This window comes from Watersipora subatra, chromosome 11, assembly GCF_963576615.1.
Source record: "Watersipora subatra chromosome 11, tzWatSuba1.1, whole genome shotgun sequence".
Taxonomy (NCBI): domain Eukaryota; kingdom Metazoa; phylum Bryozoa; class Gymnolaemata; order Cheilostomatida; family Watersiporidae; genus Watersipora; species Watersipora subatra.
Window position 1 is genome coordinate 22,431,092 of NC_088718.1, and position 17,055 is coordinate 22,448,146.

General features: G+C 35.0%; 1 protein-coding gene across 3 annotated transcripts in view; it reads left to right on the forward strand.

Moving 5' to 3' along the window:
* LOC137408730 (sodium- and chloride-dependent betaine transporter-like) overlaps positions 1-17,055 on the forward strand; it is a 53,464-nt gene that overhangs the window by 27,473 nt on the left and 8,936 nt on the right. For all 3 annotated transcript variants that reach the window (XM_068095310.1, XM_068095308.1, XM_068095309.1), the window contains 8 exons: positions 1,324-1,423; positions 2,205-2,337; positions 5,397-5,531; positions 6,135-6,238; positions 7,874-7,998; positions 11,753-11,865; positions 12,387-12,524; positions 13,913-14,012. In XM_068095310.1, the coding sequence (XP_067951411.1) occupies positions 1,324-1,423; positions 2,205-2,337; positions 5,397-5,531; positions 6,135-6,238; positions 7,874-7,998; positions 11,753-11,865; positions 12,387-12,524; positions 13,913-14,012 (948 nt within the window). The remainder of the gene's footprint in view (positions 1-1,323; positions 1,424-2,204; positions 2,338-5,396; positions 5,532-6,134; positions 6,239-7,873; positions 7,999-11,752; positions 11,866-12,386; positions 12,525-13,912; positions 14,013-17,055) is intronic.

The window sequence follows — 17,055 nt, forward strand, 5'->3', positions numbered from 1 at the left end:
AATATGACAGACTGATTACATGGACAACTCGCTGACTATGAATGTATCACAACATTGCCAGTTGCTGAAAGGAGGTTACACTTAGCTGCTGTTACACTTGATACAGATCTTTGGTCATGTCACTAGTTGGGGAACTCCTACATGGCAAGGGCCACTATTGAATGTTACGCGGGTTAAGTGATGGACATGGCGCTATTCTTAGCATAAAAGTACCTCTTTCGAGTCAATATGCCTGAAATTGTTGGTTTATCGTAATAAAGCATGCAGCTTCATCATCTTTTGCCATTTCTTTTGGTTACTGAAAATTTTGTGTTTTAATACTAATTGCAAACAAGAAGTAGCTAAGTCATCATTGACAAAACTGTCTTATAACTTAAACAGTAATCCTCTCTTCCATTTATCTATTCTCATATGTACTGGCCCACTAGGGATACACCCGCTATGGTATCTTATAACTTAAACAGTAATCATATCCTTCATTTATTTATCTTTTTATCGTACATATGCTAGATCATCTCGAGGTTGCTGGTAAAGTTATGTATACTGTATCCTTTGAACCTTTAAATTACATGTGGGGATAACATTCTGTCACAGAGGAAATCAACGAAACTACTCGGCTTCGTCATAAGCGATGATCTTACAAGGTCCAAACATTGATCATGTTTGCAACAAGCTTTCATCAGACATTCTTTTTGAGGCAATGCAGATATTTTGTAAACAGAAAGATAGCACTGTTGTTTTACTTTCAATTCGTGCATTGTTATCCGATCAATGGCATTGATGTATATTTTTTCGACTCACCATATTGACGGTAAAAAAGATATTTTTTTGCAGAAATCTATACTAAGACTTGTGTATTACCGGTCACATGTTCCAGCTCACCACGCTTCCACCGATCACATCACAAAATCTTTGAACATATTGCCTTATTCCAAACATCCTTGTGTTACAGGTTTCAAAATCCTGCTTAAACTATGCCCAGAATATTTGTATTTATCCATCAAAACATATGACAAATGTTTTTCATTTTTCAACGCCAAAATATTGCAGCCACCATCATATGTTTTAGTTTATAAACTTTCTGTTACTACAACCTTCGATTCACTATCCTAATTCCTGCAATACTATTAGATTACCAACTTTTTAAACACATCTTTTCAACTCACTCAATAATTTTATTTTTCTTTTAGTAATTTGCTGATGATTACAGATGCCAATAAGAGTTATAATTTCATAAGCGAGGCACATAATTATGTTTTAAAACTAACTGGAAAAATGCTACTTTGTGAACCATGGACCGTTGCACTAGTGTGTATTTTACAGGGAACACTTCTCTGTGTAACTCTACCAACATGACAACAGAGAGTGGTTCCTCTATTGATTGTAACGCTCGCGCTCCTTATCCAGCAGAGGAATTCTGGGAGTAAGTTTACGTTTTGTCTTCAAGATTTTATATACACAAAAAGTGATTAAACTTTATGTATTGTTAAAGATATTCAACAGTTTGAATTTTCTTTATTATGGACAACAATCAGTTTCACTTTTAATAACTTGCTTTAATAATTAATCTACATTAACTTTAGGTTTCTGAGAAAGTCTCACCAAAAATTACTAAATGTCTATTATGAAAACAAACACAGTTGCTAAACATATTCAATAACAAGCATGTATATAAAACTTGTGATACTAACAACAGATCAGAGAATTGTAAGTCAGCTGTCATGAAGTTTTCGCCAGAAGAAACACAAAAGATTGTACTGAAACTAGCCCTAATTTGACCACAGAACAGATACAACTGCATTGAGCATGCAACCTACCAACTTAACCTACTAACTTACTAACCTACTAACTTGTTCATACTCTCTAAAAACCTGACTTAATCTAAAGCAGAGTCAAGTCAGCACGTCAGTTACTTGAACGCCACAGTTGACCAACTCTATTGGCAAATAAATTAAAATTGACCTTTGCTGTTTTTTATTGAATTGTTGCTGTGCAATTTTATTTTAGTAAGAAAACAGCAAACATAAAGAAATTTAAGTTTGACGGTTGTGGATATAAAATCGTTTTAAAGCAAGAAGTGATAGATTTGACTGTCTGAATTAATTAAATTAAGGTAAGCATTGATAGTGAGCTAAGAATGGACTCTCTGTGAAACGAAAAGCTCTCAAATCATTATTGGTGAGTTATCACCTTCTACTTTTTAGTCGAAAGGTTCTCACACGATCAGAAGGAATCACTGAGCTGGGAGTGCTAAAGTGGGACCTGGCTCTTCTGCTTGTCATCTCTTGGCTCATTATATTTCTGTGCCTCCTCAAGGGAATCAAAACTTCTGGAAAGGTAAGCGTTTTGTTATTACAATGTATATTTATAGTATTAGAAAAGCGCTGTTCCTGGGACAATCTGTCGAATTACACTGAAAAACTTTTGTGTGCCATAATCACTGATCACTTAAGTCTGAGTGACAGCTCATCACAAGTGTGAATTGTGAATTAAAACAGTAGGCAGTTTAGTATCTGAGTGACAGATGGTGCGGATGATGGAAATCATGAGAGATAAACAATGGGAGTGACAAGTCTTGAGTGACAAGTTTAGTTTCTCATGGTTGCTCTCACCCTCACATACTCTCTATGGCATTCACAATAAATCTGTCAGCTCAGTGAAATCGTATTCCCAGTACCAGTGCGCATCAAGGATGTCAGATGCATATGTCAGATGCAGCAATGGAGTCTGCAATGTGAATAGAAAATATGGGAAGCTTCATCACTAATTCTAATTCAATAACCTTGATAGCACATTTTACAGCATGTACTAGTTACATTGAATAAGAAAATGCCTTTCTCGACGAGCTATTAAAAGAAAATGTTATCCCTTCTCGGAGCGCCAAAAAGAATTTATCAAATTTATCCTATTACTAGTGAGGAAAATGAAATGCCTTCGTAAACTCATATGTCGGACAAGAGAAAATGTGGGAGAAGAGACCATATGGAAGCGCTTAGCGTTTTGATGGAAATCTCAATAGAATTCAGACTATTTGAAGTCTACCATGCAAAACCAGGTTACACAAAAGTGAGAAAATATTTCTTAAATAATGCCTGGAATACTCATTGGAAGAGTTTATTTTCATTATTGAATTTATACGATGATGAATGACGATGGAGATGAGTGATGAGTGGCCTTGCCTTGCCTTGATCTTGCCTCAGTGTAACAATAGTGGTTACATTAGTATGTATTTGTAATCACTGGTTCTTTAGTTAATGTTAGTCTCGGTTACACGCAAATTAAACTGTTTGGCTGTTCTGCTCAGTACAGTTTATGTTTTAAAATATTTCCATATCTAGAGTTTGTCTTGCTGTGCCTTACTTATACTAATACTACAAGTGTGCGGTATTAGAAGACTTTATTTCAGTAAAGTCTATCATATGGTTTTTGGTTAAGTCTTCGCTGTTATCATCTAAAATTTGCCCAGGTAATAAAAATGTCTGATCAGAAAATTGATTTGTATTTAACATATAACAACATTTGCCATTGTAACTTTTCAACTACATATCATGAGACAAGTGTTTTGTGTAATGAGAGTTGCTTGGCAGATTGCCCATGGAAAATTTTAGTAAGCTAATTAATTACAGTCACTTACGCAATCACCCTGCTTAGTACCAAAGCCCGTTGGGTATTTGTTCTCATATAATGACTTATATCGACAACTTTGCAACTCAATATCGTTGGCCTAATGGGTACGGTGTTGGACTGGTGAACGGTGTTAGACTGGTGAACGGTGTTGGACTGGTGAACGGTAGGGCCAAGATAAATTCTGCTTTGATACGGATTCTTTATTCCAAGATTTTAATAGCTATAGCCGGAGGGACACACATACTTTGAGAAATATATAAATAAGGTCTCTAAACTTCAACAGTTTTGTTGTTTTTATCCAAGAATAATTTCCTTGAAGTGAAAAAATATTGAGAAAAATCTTTTTTTCGAGAGATGTAGAGATGCTTGCTATATTTGAGACTAAGCTATGTAGAGATGCTTGCTATATTTGAGACTAAGAGATGTAGAGATGCTTGCTATATTTGAGACTAAGAGATGTAGAGATGCTTGCTATATTTGAGACTAAGCTATGTAGAGATGCTTGCTATATTTGAGACTAAGAGATGTAGAGATGCTTGCTATGTTTGAGACTAAGCTGTGCACATTCTGTGACAAGAATACTTGTAGTTTTTGTACCTTTGAAAGCAAAAAGTAGTTGAATCAGTTGAAGCATGTTTTTGTTCTTTTAAATTAAGCTGACTTCCAAGATTACGGTTGAAGCGAATTTGGATTTTTTTGATGCGAGTTACTTTAGAACTCTTAAATTTATTTATTTAGGGTTTAAACTTTAACCTGACTGAGATTTGTTCATAGAGAGCCAGTGATTAATATTGAGTGTCTGTGTTCATTCGGGTACTCTACTACTGCTAGTAGAGTGGTGCTAGTAGAGTGGTGCTAGTAGAGTGGTGCTGGTAGAGTGGTGCTAGTAGAGTGGTGCTGGTAGAGTGGTGCTAGTAGAGTGGTGCTAGTAGAGTGGTGCTGGTAGAGTGGTGCTAGTAGAGTGGTGCTAGTAGAGTGGTGCTAGTAGAGTGGTGCTAGTAGAGTGGTGCTGGTAGAGTGGTGCTAGTAGAGTGGTGCTAGTGAGTCTACTACTGCTAGTAGAGTGGTGCTGGTTGCTTATCTAATGCCTGCTAACCTTTCATGTTGGTGAGGGCTTACTAAAGCTGTTAATCATTACTCCTTGGTTTGAAAGTTGGCTTCAAAAACTTTGCCTGTATAACAGCTCCTGCTAATACAGAAAAAATTAGCTGAGGTGAGTATTTTTAGTTGATTAGGAAGTAGAATTTTAACAAAGATAAAATTTTTAGTTCATAAAATGTGTTATGCTTAGCATCGGTTATAATATCATATGCACAAAATCACTCTTTATACATCAAATTCTTGTAAATAAGTTTTTGATTTTGTTAATTTGAATAAACCATAAAGTTAAATATGTATAAAATAGCAATGAAGTAGATTGTTGGATGTCTCTTTGAAAGCAGTCAAACAATCGGTTGAATAGGTTGTGAGTATGAAGCGTGTTATTATACACATCCATTGTTTATTAGCACATGTATAGGCATGCTGGATAAACATTGTCCATTTGTGACACTTCTTACAGGTGGTTATGGCAGGTATTATGACACACTTTGCTGGCGGTGGCTATGACACTCATTGCTGGCCCTGTATATGACTCTGAAAGCAGGTGCTGTATATGACGCTGAAAGCAGGTGCTGTATGTGATAATGAATGAAGGTGTTGTACATGTCAATGATTGCAGGTCGTAGATGTTGTTGTATGCAGGTACTATACATATCGGTATCTTATAGGTTGTCTACGTGACTGCGACTGCACCTTACATACTCATCACAATCCTCATGGTACAAGGTGCAACAAGAGAAGGTAGCTTAGATGGAGTGATCTACTACATTAAGCCTACCTTTGCGAGACTTGGTGATCCAAGGGTCTGTTATTGCTAAAAATTGTTTGTGTATAATAATACCTTCCTATGTGCATTTTAGTTATGAATTAGATTATCTTCAAATCGAGTAATAGTTACGTAAATATTTGTACAAGGTGTGCTAGTATGCAAAATTTTCAACTAAAAGTGACAGAGTGAAGTTGTCAGACAAACGACAACTAGCTGATAATGCTATAAAATAAGATAGTATAACACGATCACGCATAGGAATAGAAATAAGCTTAAACAGATGAACAATAGAATAATAATTTTTATTGACTATTCACTTTACAAACTTCCGATTTGTGAAAAATATCATTATGCGGCAAAGTTTAACAGTTTTTAATGCCACAATTGAGCGCTGTTGGCTTGTCTAGTGACTAGGTGTATTTCACAGAAATATATAACTCACCTATTTTGGTGACCAAGTTTATTAACAAATCAGATAGCACTATGAGCTGTCAATGGCAACTTAAGGTTGCAAAAACATACAGCTTTAGGTTTATAAAATGCTCTATTTTCTCAAACTAAAATGTGAAAAGGCTCGGTTTTTTGCTTTTTGTGTGCTGTTAACTGAATGCAACTGAATTTGATATCTCTATTGAAGGTTTGGGCCGAGGCCTGTAGTCAGATCTTTTACTCGGTAGCTCCAGGATGGGGAGGCCTCATAACCATGGCTAGCTACAACAAGTTTAATACTAACATTTACAGGTAGGTTCTTATTGCAAAAAAGAAATCTAGCTTGGCTCCCGCTCTTTAGAAAAAATAGTTTATTATCAGAGATATTACAGCTAAACAAGACTATTATCGGAGATACTACAGCTAAACTAGACTATTATCAGAAACACTACAGCTAAACTAGACTATCATCAGAGATACTACAGCTAAACTAGACTATTATCAGATATACTACAGCTAAACTAGACTATTATCAGAAACACTACAGCTAAACTAGACTATCATCAGAGATACTACAGCTAAACTAGACTATTATCAGATATACTACAGCTAAACTAGACTATCATCAGAGATACTACAGCTAAACTAGACTATTATCAGATATACTACAGCTAAACTAGACTATTTTCAGAGATATTACAGCTAAACTAGACTATTATCAGAGATATTACAGCTAAACTAGACTAATATTAGAGATACTACAGCTAAACTAGACTATTATCAGAGATATTACAGCTAAACTAGACTATTATCAGAGATATTACAGCTAAACTAGACTATTATCAGAGACACTACAGCTAAACTAGACTATTATCAGAGACACTACAGCTAAACTAGACTATCATCAGAGATACTACAGCTAAACTAGACTATTATCAGATATACTACAGTTAAACTAGACTATCATCAGAGATATTACAGCTAAACTAGACTATTATCAGATACACTACTGCAGCTAAACTAAATTTTTATCAGAGTTAAAGTTGTATATAAAATTGTAAATTGACTATGTACTGTTATATATTGTATAGTAGCTGAATGCCCACCTTGCACGGATAATAAAAAAGTTTTCACACAAGAAATTTATTTTCAGTCAAGAGATACAACATTTACTATCTAACTTTTAAAAGAAGGTGTCTGTTCTTTTTTGTGCGGGCTATAAGTTTAATTAAGTTTATGCTATTTATATATATATTATAATGTTTCTGTGAAATTTGGGCATGCATTTTTCCTCTAATAGTTCAAGTGTGCTAATTAAAACGTGTGTATTTTAACTGATCACCTTTACAGATTAGCAGTTATAATAATTATGTGCACAATTATTTCATAGTCTGGCAAGTATGTAGTGTTGCGTAATGGATAACACGTATGTCTGCAGAAACAGGGCTGTCTAGTTCAATTTCATAACAAAGTGGTTTTTCGTTCCTAAAAATTACAGATCCTCAAGCAAACTACAAACACTTACATTTAAATGTATAAGTATTTTGTTTAGCATTTATATTTGCTTCCTTTATCACGCTCTGTAACTATAACAAAAACAACATGTATAGTTTGTGAAGAATGCTTCCTAAAATGCAGAATATTAAGAATCCTGGCCATACAAATGTTAAAGTTTTTCAACATCCAGGGAGCTGCATAACAAAAATGCAAATATTTTACGAATCGGTAAAATTTAGTTTGTATGGCCAGTTTATAGTTTACTGTTGTATTAGTTCTACTTAATAAAAAAAGGTTAAAGTTCATAACAGGTATTGTTTAATATTTTCTTTAGTTTTTAATCTTTTTCTCTTATAATAGTTTGCAGCAATTAATATTACTCTAAAAACTTAACCTTTGAACTGTTTTACTATAATGGCACGCTTTCTATACTTGTAATATGTATGTTAGATACTCACTTGGTGTTCCTCTGCTGAACTGTGCCACAAGCTTCTACAATGGGTTTGTCATCTTCTCTGTGCTAGGCTACATGGCACGCATGGCAGGGGTGAAAGTAGAAGAGGTTGTCAATAGCGGTGAGTAGAAAATAGTGGCTCATCTTAGCCTCTTCAAAACAGTATACCAAGTTTTTTAAACATAGCAAGATTCTTGCATATCCTATGATAAAAGCTGTCACAATGGAAAGGTACCAGCTTCCTAAAAGACTTTGTACTGTCAAAGGGAACCTCCTTCGATAAGTGCAAGCAATGAATTACAATGGCCACTCACTGAAGTAGGTGCATGCATATTGGCTGCAAGCACAGCCTGTAAATTTTGTATTGCTTTCAAAGACATACTAGTGTTTGAAGTATGTCTTAGAATAGATTAGAGACTTGTGACTCTGACATGACTATGAAGCAAAGATGGCTAGTTAAATACAATGCGGGCAACTAGTAAGATCTTAAAACTATTAAACTCTGATATTGAAGATTCAGATATTGAAGACTCGGATATTGAAGACTCGGATATTGAAGACTCGGATATTGAAGACTCGGATATTGAAGACTCGGATATTGAAGACTCGGATATTGAAGACTCGAATATTGAAGAGTCGGATATTGAAGACTCGGATATTGAAGACTCGGATATTGAAGACTCTGATATTGAAGACTCGAATATTGAAGACTCGGATATTGAAGATTCAGATATTGAAGATTCGGATATTGAAGACTCGGGTATTGAAGACTCGAATATTGAAAACTCGGATATTGAAGACTTGGATATTGAAGACTCGGATATTGAAGACTCGAATATTGAAGAGTCGGATATTGAAGACTCCGATATTGAAGACTCGGATATTGAAGACTCTGATATTGAAGACTCGAATATTGAAGACTCGGATATTGAAGATTCGGATATTGAAGAGTCGGATATTGAAGACTCGGATATTGAAGACTCGGATATTGAAGACTCGGATATTGAAGACTCGGATATTGAAGACTCGGATATTGAAGACTCGGATATTGAAGACTCGAATATTGAAGACTCGAATATTGAAGACTCGGATATTGAAGACTCGGATATTGAAGACTCGGATATTGAAGACTCGAATATTGAAGACTCGGATATTGAAGACTCGGATATTGAAGACTCGGATATTGAAGACTCGGATATTGAAGACATGAATATTGAAGACTCCGACATTGAAGACTCAGATATTGAGGCCTCCGATATTGAAGACTCGGATATTGAAGACTCGGATATTGAAGACTCGGATATTGAAGACTCGGATATTGAAGACTCGGATATTGAAGACTCGGATATTGAAGATTCGGATATTAAAGATTCGGATATTGAAGATTCGGATATTGAAGATTCGGATATTGAAGATTCGGATATTGAAGATTCGGATATTGAAGATTCGGATATTGAAGAGTCGGATATTGAAGAGTCGGATATTGAAGAGTCGGATATTGAAGACTTGGATGTTGAATGCTCGGATATTGAAGAATCGGATATTGAAGACTCGGATATTGAAGACTCGGATATTGAAGACTCTGATATTGAAGACTCGAATATTGAAGACTCGGATATTGAAGATTCGGATATTGAAGACATGAATATTGAAGACTCCGACATTGAAGACTCAGATATTGAGGCCTCCGATATTGAAGACTCAGATATTGAAGACTCGGATATTGAAGACTCGGATATTGAAGACTCGGATATTGAAGATTCGGATATTAAAGATTCGGATATTGAAGATTCGGATATTGAAGATTCGGATATTGAAGATTCGGATATTGAAGATTCGGATATTGAAGATTCGGATATTGAAGAGTCGGATATTGAAGAGTCGGATATTGAAGAGTCGGATATTGAAGACTTGGATGTTGAATGCTCGGATATTGAAGAATCGGATATTGAAGACTCGGATATTGAAGACTCGGATATTGAAGACTCTGATATTGAAGACTCGAATATTGAAGACTCGGATATTGAAGATTCGGATATTGAAGACATGAATATTGAAGACTCCGACATTGAAGACTCAGATATTGAGGCCTCCGATATTGAAGACTCAGATATTGAAGACTCGGATATTGAAGACTCGGATATTGAAGACTCGGATATTGAAGATTCGGATATTAAAGATTCGGATATTGAAGATTCGGATATTGAAGATTCGGATATTGAAGATTCGGATATTGAAGATTCGGATATTGAAGAGTCGGATATTGAAGAGTCGGATATTGAAGACTTGGATGTTGAATGCTCGGATATTGAAGAATCGGATATTGAAGACTCGAATATTGAAGACTCAGATATTGAAGACTCTGATATTGAAGACTCGAATATTGAAGACTTGGATATTGAAGATTCGGATATTGAAGAGTCGGATATTGAAGACTCGGATATTGAAGACTCGGATATTGAAGATTCGGATATTGAAGACTCGGATATTGAAGACTCGGATATTGAAGACTCGGATATTGAAGACTCGAATATTGAAGACTCGGATATTGAAGACTCGGATATTGAAGACTCGGATATTGAAGACTCGGATATTGAAGACTTGAATATTGAAGACTACGACATTGAAGACTCGGATATTGAGGCCTCCGATATTGAAGACTCGGATATTGAAGACTCGGATATTGAAGACTCGGATATTGAAGACTCGGATATTGAAGACTCGGATATTGAAGACTCGGATATTGAAGACTCGGATATTGAAGACTCGGATATTGAAGATTCGGATATTGAAGATTCGGATATTGAAGATTCGGATATTGAAGATTCGGATATTGAAGACTCGGATATTGAAGACTCGGATATTGAAGACTCTGATATTGAAGACTCGGATATTGAAGACTCGGATATTGGAGACTCAGATATTGATATATTGAAGACTGATATTTTCTTATAAGCATTCAGAATAGAACCATTGTGTAATCAAATCTGAACAGTTATTTAATGAGCAGACAGGCTATTGAAACCTACAAACAACAACCACAGCAACTAAAGCAGTTACAACAAGCTTGACTGTGGAAATGGCAAAAGAAATCTATTGTTCACTGCTTGATTAATGAATGAGTTCAAGGTCAACACACTCATTTTACTCAATTTGGTTTCTCTATGTTTTGAGCTTCAACTCTCCGACAGCTCTTCATATACATCTGTATTTGAAACCTGTGCGGTGCCTTTATGATTCACTTGCAAGGATTAGTATATTTTACAGTTCCATTCTTTTGTGTAAGCTTCTTAAAATGCGGGATTTCTTTTAAATTTTCTATCACCATGCAATTTTTTTACTTCAATTTTTTCCAATTTTTTCCAAAGTGGCAAGTAATCTATGAAACTCATGTTAGTACTTCATAGACACTAAATGAGACCTTGTGTAACCTTTGACTAGTGGCATATATTGTGAAACGTTTTTATAAAAAATATAAATATTAGAGAATAGGAGGTGGTCTAGTGCAACTAGCTAACAGAGAGAATAATTCAAAATTGTTCCGTTGAAATAAAATTTAAAGTCTTGGTTTTAACAAAGTTCATCGTTTTATTTAAGTTGTATGTCTCATTGAACTTGTATTTTTTCTGCTTGACATGTAATTCACTAGAAGCATCTCCAAAGTTGACGCGTAACTTTTTGCTCTTGCTAAAGTCAGCGCTTCTTACTTTTCACCACCTGTTTGAACGTTTCATTCATTTATATTGTCATATCGAGAGTAGTATTGTGTTATGCTTTTAGAATCTGTGCATTAGTTCTCTCATCCCAGTTCAAAGTGTTGCACAATTGTAGGTCAAGGTCTGATGTTTGAGACTTACCCATATGCTCTATTGTAGGTCCAGGTCTGATGTTTGTGGCCTATCCTTATGCTCTGTCTCAGATGCCTCTTCCTCAGCTCTGGTGTGTTCTTTTCTTTATTATGATTCTCGCCGTTGGACTTGACTCACAGGTATCAGTCACTTGCTACTGTTTACTCATAGGTATCAGTCACCTGCTATTGATTACTATTTTCTGACATACAGGAAACATCATTTGTTCGTACATGTTTTTTTCCTATTGATTCAAGTCAAGGATCTCACATTAGTTGATAAACACAAATTGATAAATATAACATAGTTGATAAACTATATTTAATAGTACGTAACATGTTTCCTCTGAAAATTTCATTATTCTGGAAATGCACTTCTTCATACCAAATGTGATAATCATTATGATTATCACATTGGTTATCACGTGATTATCACGTGATAATTACATTTGCCGTTGGATTTCTTTAACTGTGACCAATTTTTGGGTTTCAGCAAGCATTTGTCCAAAAATAATTATTTGCACTTGGCTGGCACTTTTTAACGAGATATTGATCTATTTGACAACAGCTAAGGATAGGTGAAACAAGAATGAACTTTTCAAAATGCTGCCACTGTTTTCCATTAGCTTTGAGAATAATAACACTTTAATGCTATTGTTCAGTTCGCGTCTATTGAGACCTTCACAACCTCTGTGGCTGATGAGTTCCCCCACATCTTTACGAGTCATCGCCGCAAGGTCATCTTTACCGGCCTCATCTGTTTGACCCTCTGTCTAATCGGCTTCTTCTGCTGCACTCACGTGAGTATGGCTGTTTACAACTGTGTGCCCGAGTGCATCATTAGTATATGCGTTGTTAGTGTATGCATTGTTAGTATATGCGTTGTTAGTGTATACGTTGTTAGTGTATGCGTTGTTAGTATATGCGTTGTTAGTGTATGCGTTGTTAGTGTATGCGTTGTTAGTGTATGCGTTGTTAGTGTATGCGTTGTTAGTGTATGCGTTGTTAGTGTATGCGTTGTTAGTGTACGCGTTGTTAGTGTACGCGTTGTTAGTGTACGCGTTGTTAGTGTACGCGTTGTTAGTGTACGCGTTGTTAGTGTATGCGTTGTTAGTATATGCGTTGTTAGTGTATGCGTTGTTAGTGTATGCGTTGTTAGTGTATGCGTTGTTAGTGTATGCGTTGTTAGTATATGCGTTGTTAGTATATGCGTTGTTAGTATATGCGTTGTTAGTATATGCGTTGTTAGTATATGCACTGTTAGTGTATGGATTGTTAGTGTATGTATTGCTAGTGTATGGATTGTTAGTGTATGGATTGTTAGTGTATGTATTATTAGTGTATGTATTATTAGTGTATGTATTGTTATTGTATGTAGGCCTATTATTAGTGTATGTATTACTAGTGTATGTATTATTAGTGTATGTATTGTTAGTGTATGTATTATTAGTGTATGTATTGTTAGTGTATGCAGGCCTATTATTAATGTATGTATTGTTAGTGTATTTATTATTAGTGTATGTATTGTTAGTGTATGCAGGCCAATTATTAGTGTATGTATTGTTAGTGTATGTATTATTAGTGTATGTATTGTTAGTGTATGTATTGTTAGTGTATGTATTATTAGTCTATGTATTATTAGTGTATGTATTGTTAGTGTATGCAGGCCTACTATTAGTGTATGTATGTGTGCATGTCTCTGCCCATTACAATTGTCTAGTGTCTCCTCTAGTGCCAACCTAAAGTTTTTTCATTTCAAGTATTGATCATCTGTGTCACCTGAGACATATTTAGGGTGGGTGTTGCGCTAAACTTATAGTAACTGACCTAAAGTACTGTGTTGCGTTCAACTCGTAATAACTGACCTAGAGTACTGTGTTGCGCTCAACTCGTAGTAACTGACCTAGAGTACTGTGTCGTGCTCAACTCATAGAAACTGACCTAGAGTACTGTGTTGCGCCCAACTCATAGTAACTGACCTAGAGTACTGCCATTCATGTTGTCTGCAGTAAATTGTGATATTTACGCAAACATTCCGACAGATTACAATCTTGTTTTTATTTAATAAACTCCAGCCTGAGGTACATCCTTTAGTTTGAAGCCAGATTAATTTGTCTTTGTAAAGGTAGCACTGAATGCCATGATACTTAGGGATCTCTGGGACACTACCTACAATATGGTATTGTAGGCTGGCATATACATATTCCAACTTCTCGACTGGTATGTTGCCGTTTTCTCTACACTCTTCATCAGTATTCTCGAAGCTGTTGCTGTAGCCTGGGTATATGGTATGTATACAAAGTTTATTAACTGCTTGGTAGAAGTTGGTAGTCCTTATTTAATAATGGTGAGACTCATAAGTAGTATAAGTATCATAAGTAAATACTATTGACAAGACTATCATAAGTAGCAAATACTAATAATAAGACTATCATGAGTAGTAATTACTAATAATGAGACTATCATGAGTAGTAAATACTAATAATGAGACTATCATGAGTAGTAAATACTAATAATGAGACTATCATGAGTAGTAAATACTAATAATGAGACTATCATGAGTAGTAAATACTAATAATGAGACTATAATGAGTAGTAAATACTAATAATGAGACTATAATGAGTAATAAATACTAATAATAAGACTATCATGAGTAGTAAATACTAATAATGAGATTATCATGAGTAGTAAATACTAATAATGAGACTATCATGAGTAGTAAATACTAATTATTATACTATCATGAGTAGTAAATACTAATAATTAGACTATCATGAGTAGTAAATACTAATAATAAGACTATCATGAGTAGTAAATACTAATAATTAGACTATCATGAGTAGTAAATACTAATAATGAGACTATCATGAGTAGTAAATACTAATAATGAGATTATCATGAGTAGTAAATACTAATAATGAGACTATCATGAGTAGTAAATACTAATTATTATACTATCATGAGTAGTAAATACTAATAATTAGACTATCATGAGTAGTAAATACTAATAATAAGACTATCATGAGTAGTAAATACTAATAATTAGACTATCATGAGTAGTAAATACTAATAATTAGACTATCATGAGTTATAAATACTAATAATGAGACTATCATGAGCAGTAAATACTAATAATGAGATTATCATGAGTAGTAAATACTAATAATAAGACTATAATGAGTAATAAATACTAATAATAAGACTATCATGAGTAGTAAATACTAATAATGAGACTATCATGAGTAGTAAATACTAATAATTAGACTATCATGAGTAGTAAATACTAATGCAGTAATCCCTTGCTACTTCCCAGTTCACCTGTCGCATTTTTTGTACTTCACGGGGTAAAAATATTACTTAAATATTTAAAATGGTTAACAAAAGTGAAATATAACATACTAAAACACATGAATGTCCCATACTTTGTACCGGTGAGATCCCTCAACGAGCATCGTTGTCATAGCAGTCGTCGCGATTCGCCGTTTTTCTGGTGACGTTCTGTAAAGTGTACAATTGTAAAGGGCATGTGACACCTTTCCTCATGCCTCTTACATGCCCATGACTCTCAAAACTTTTAATAGACATGAGAACTATAGGAAAATGTGTGCAATTAATAAAAAAGTGACTTGATCTCATATAAACTTTTTAGTTTGTAGTTCGCAGGAGTGGCTCACTCCCGATTAACTGTGACAAGTGCATATGGGTCGTGCAAGTTGGTATGTCATACGGTGTATGCCGGTATGCTGTCTGGTGTATTCTGGTATGTCATATGGTGTATGCCGGTATGTGGTACGGGGTATGTTCGTATGTTATACAGCATATGCCGGTATGCGGTATGGTGTATGCTCGTTCATTGAGGGCAACTGTCTTTAATGAATGCGACTGTCCTTAATGAATGCAACTGTCCTTAATGAATGCGATGTTGTGATGTCACAATGTTGTGATGTCACAATGTTGCGATGTCACAATGTTGGGTTACTAATCAAATACATGTACATCTTAGAGCATTTATACAAAAGACGAAAGTCCTGTGATTACTAATTGAGCCCGATGTTGCTTGAAATGGAACTGATTTTCACATTAAATGAACTGCAGGTAAAGCGGGTAACACATGGATGTCTTGTATTCTGTTGTCTGTAGTCTTGTAGTCTGCTCTCCTAATTCTTCCAAAACGTCGTTATTATTATAGTAAAGATTATTCTGGCAGTCAGATTAATACAGGCAGTCAGACTTTGGAAGGCAGTCAGTTACTTTATAAAGCTAGTTGTCTTTAAATGTTGCTTAAAGCTGTTGGAGTGAAGAAATAAGATAAACGGTAATTAAAGTGCATTATAAAAGCTTGATTTGTTTGAGACTCAAGCTCATGACATACAGCTTACTAGACTGGCACTCCTTTACCTTATCTGCAGTAATCTACCGCGCAGTCGCTTACTCACAGCCTAACAATAAACTTGGTGAAGAACAGGATTTCGCTCATTTTAAATCAGATAACCTGCGAGTTTATAAGATAACCTGCGGGTTTATAAGATAACCTGCGGGTTTATAAGATAACCCGCGGGTGGGTGTTTAGAGGCCCTCATGAATCAAATGGAGTTTTAAGAACAAATATTATTACCCTACAAGATGAAAATATTCGTTGGTTATAAAAATTCGCGATTTCGCGAACAGTCAATTCCGTGAATTATTAAATTCCGTGAATAATTAGTTCTATTTTTAATCACAAGGGAGAATAACTACTGCATCAAATTAAAAACTAGCCGCTAGGCTAGTTTTTAATATAAATACTAAACGTAGTTGAGTTCCAAAACATTTTTAAAATCATTGCCTGGGCTTTGAGCTAACACCATTGTCAATGCATCACATTTCTTTACAAAATTATTCAAGGTGGTCACAAGATATGCAGAATGGCGTTATCACAAAAATAGCCTCTAGGCAAAAGTACTACACGTAGCCGAGTTCTAAAACTTCTTTAAAATCATTGCTGGGCTTTGAGTTTTATTGCCAATGCATCAAACTTTACGAAATTATTCAAGGTTTTTACAAGTTATTTGGCATGGCTTCGTCATCGCAAAAAATCTCTTTTAGTCCTTTTACATTGAAATCAACTCCATCAATCTCTAATACCGAAGTTGAGGACGATCATGATTCTGATCTGGACATTATGGTATGTATTTGATTTGCAGTGCAGAAACTTTTTTCCATAATTTACTGCATTAGTTAATTCTTTTGTTTAAAAACTGATCTTGTAATAAATTGTTGCAAAATATTGTTTTTGTACTCCCTTTACACATGTTAATATTTTTCTTTTGTGTTTACTGCAGATTGAGAAT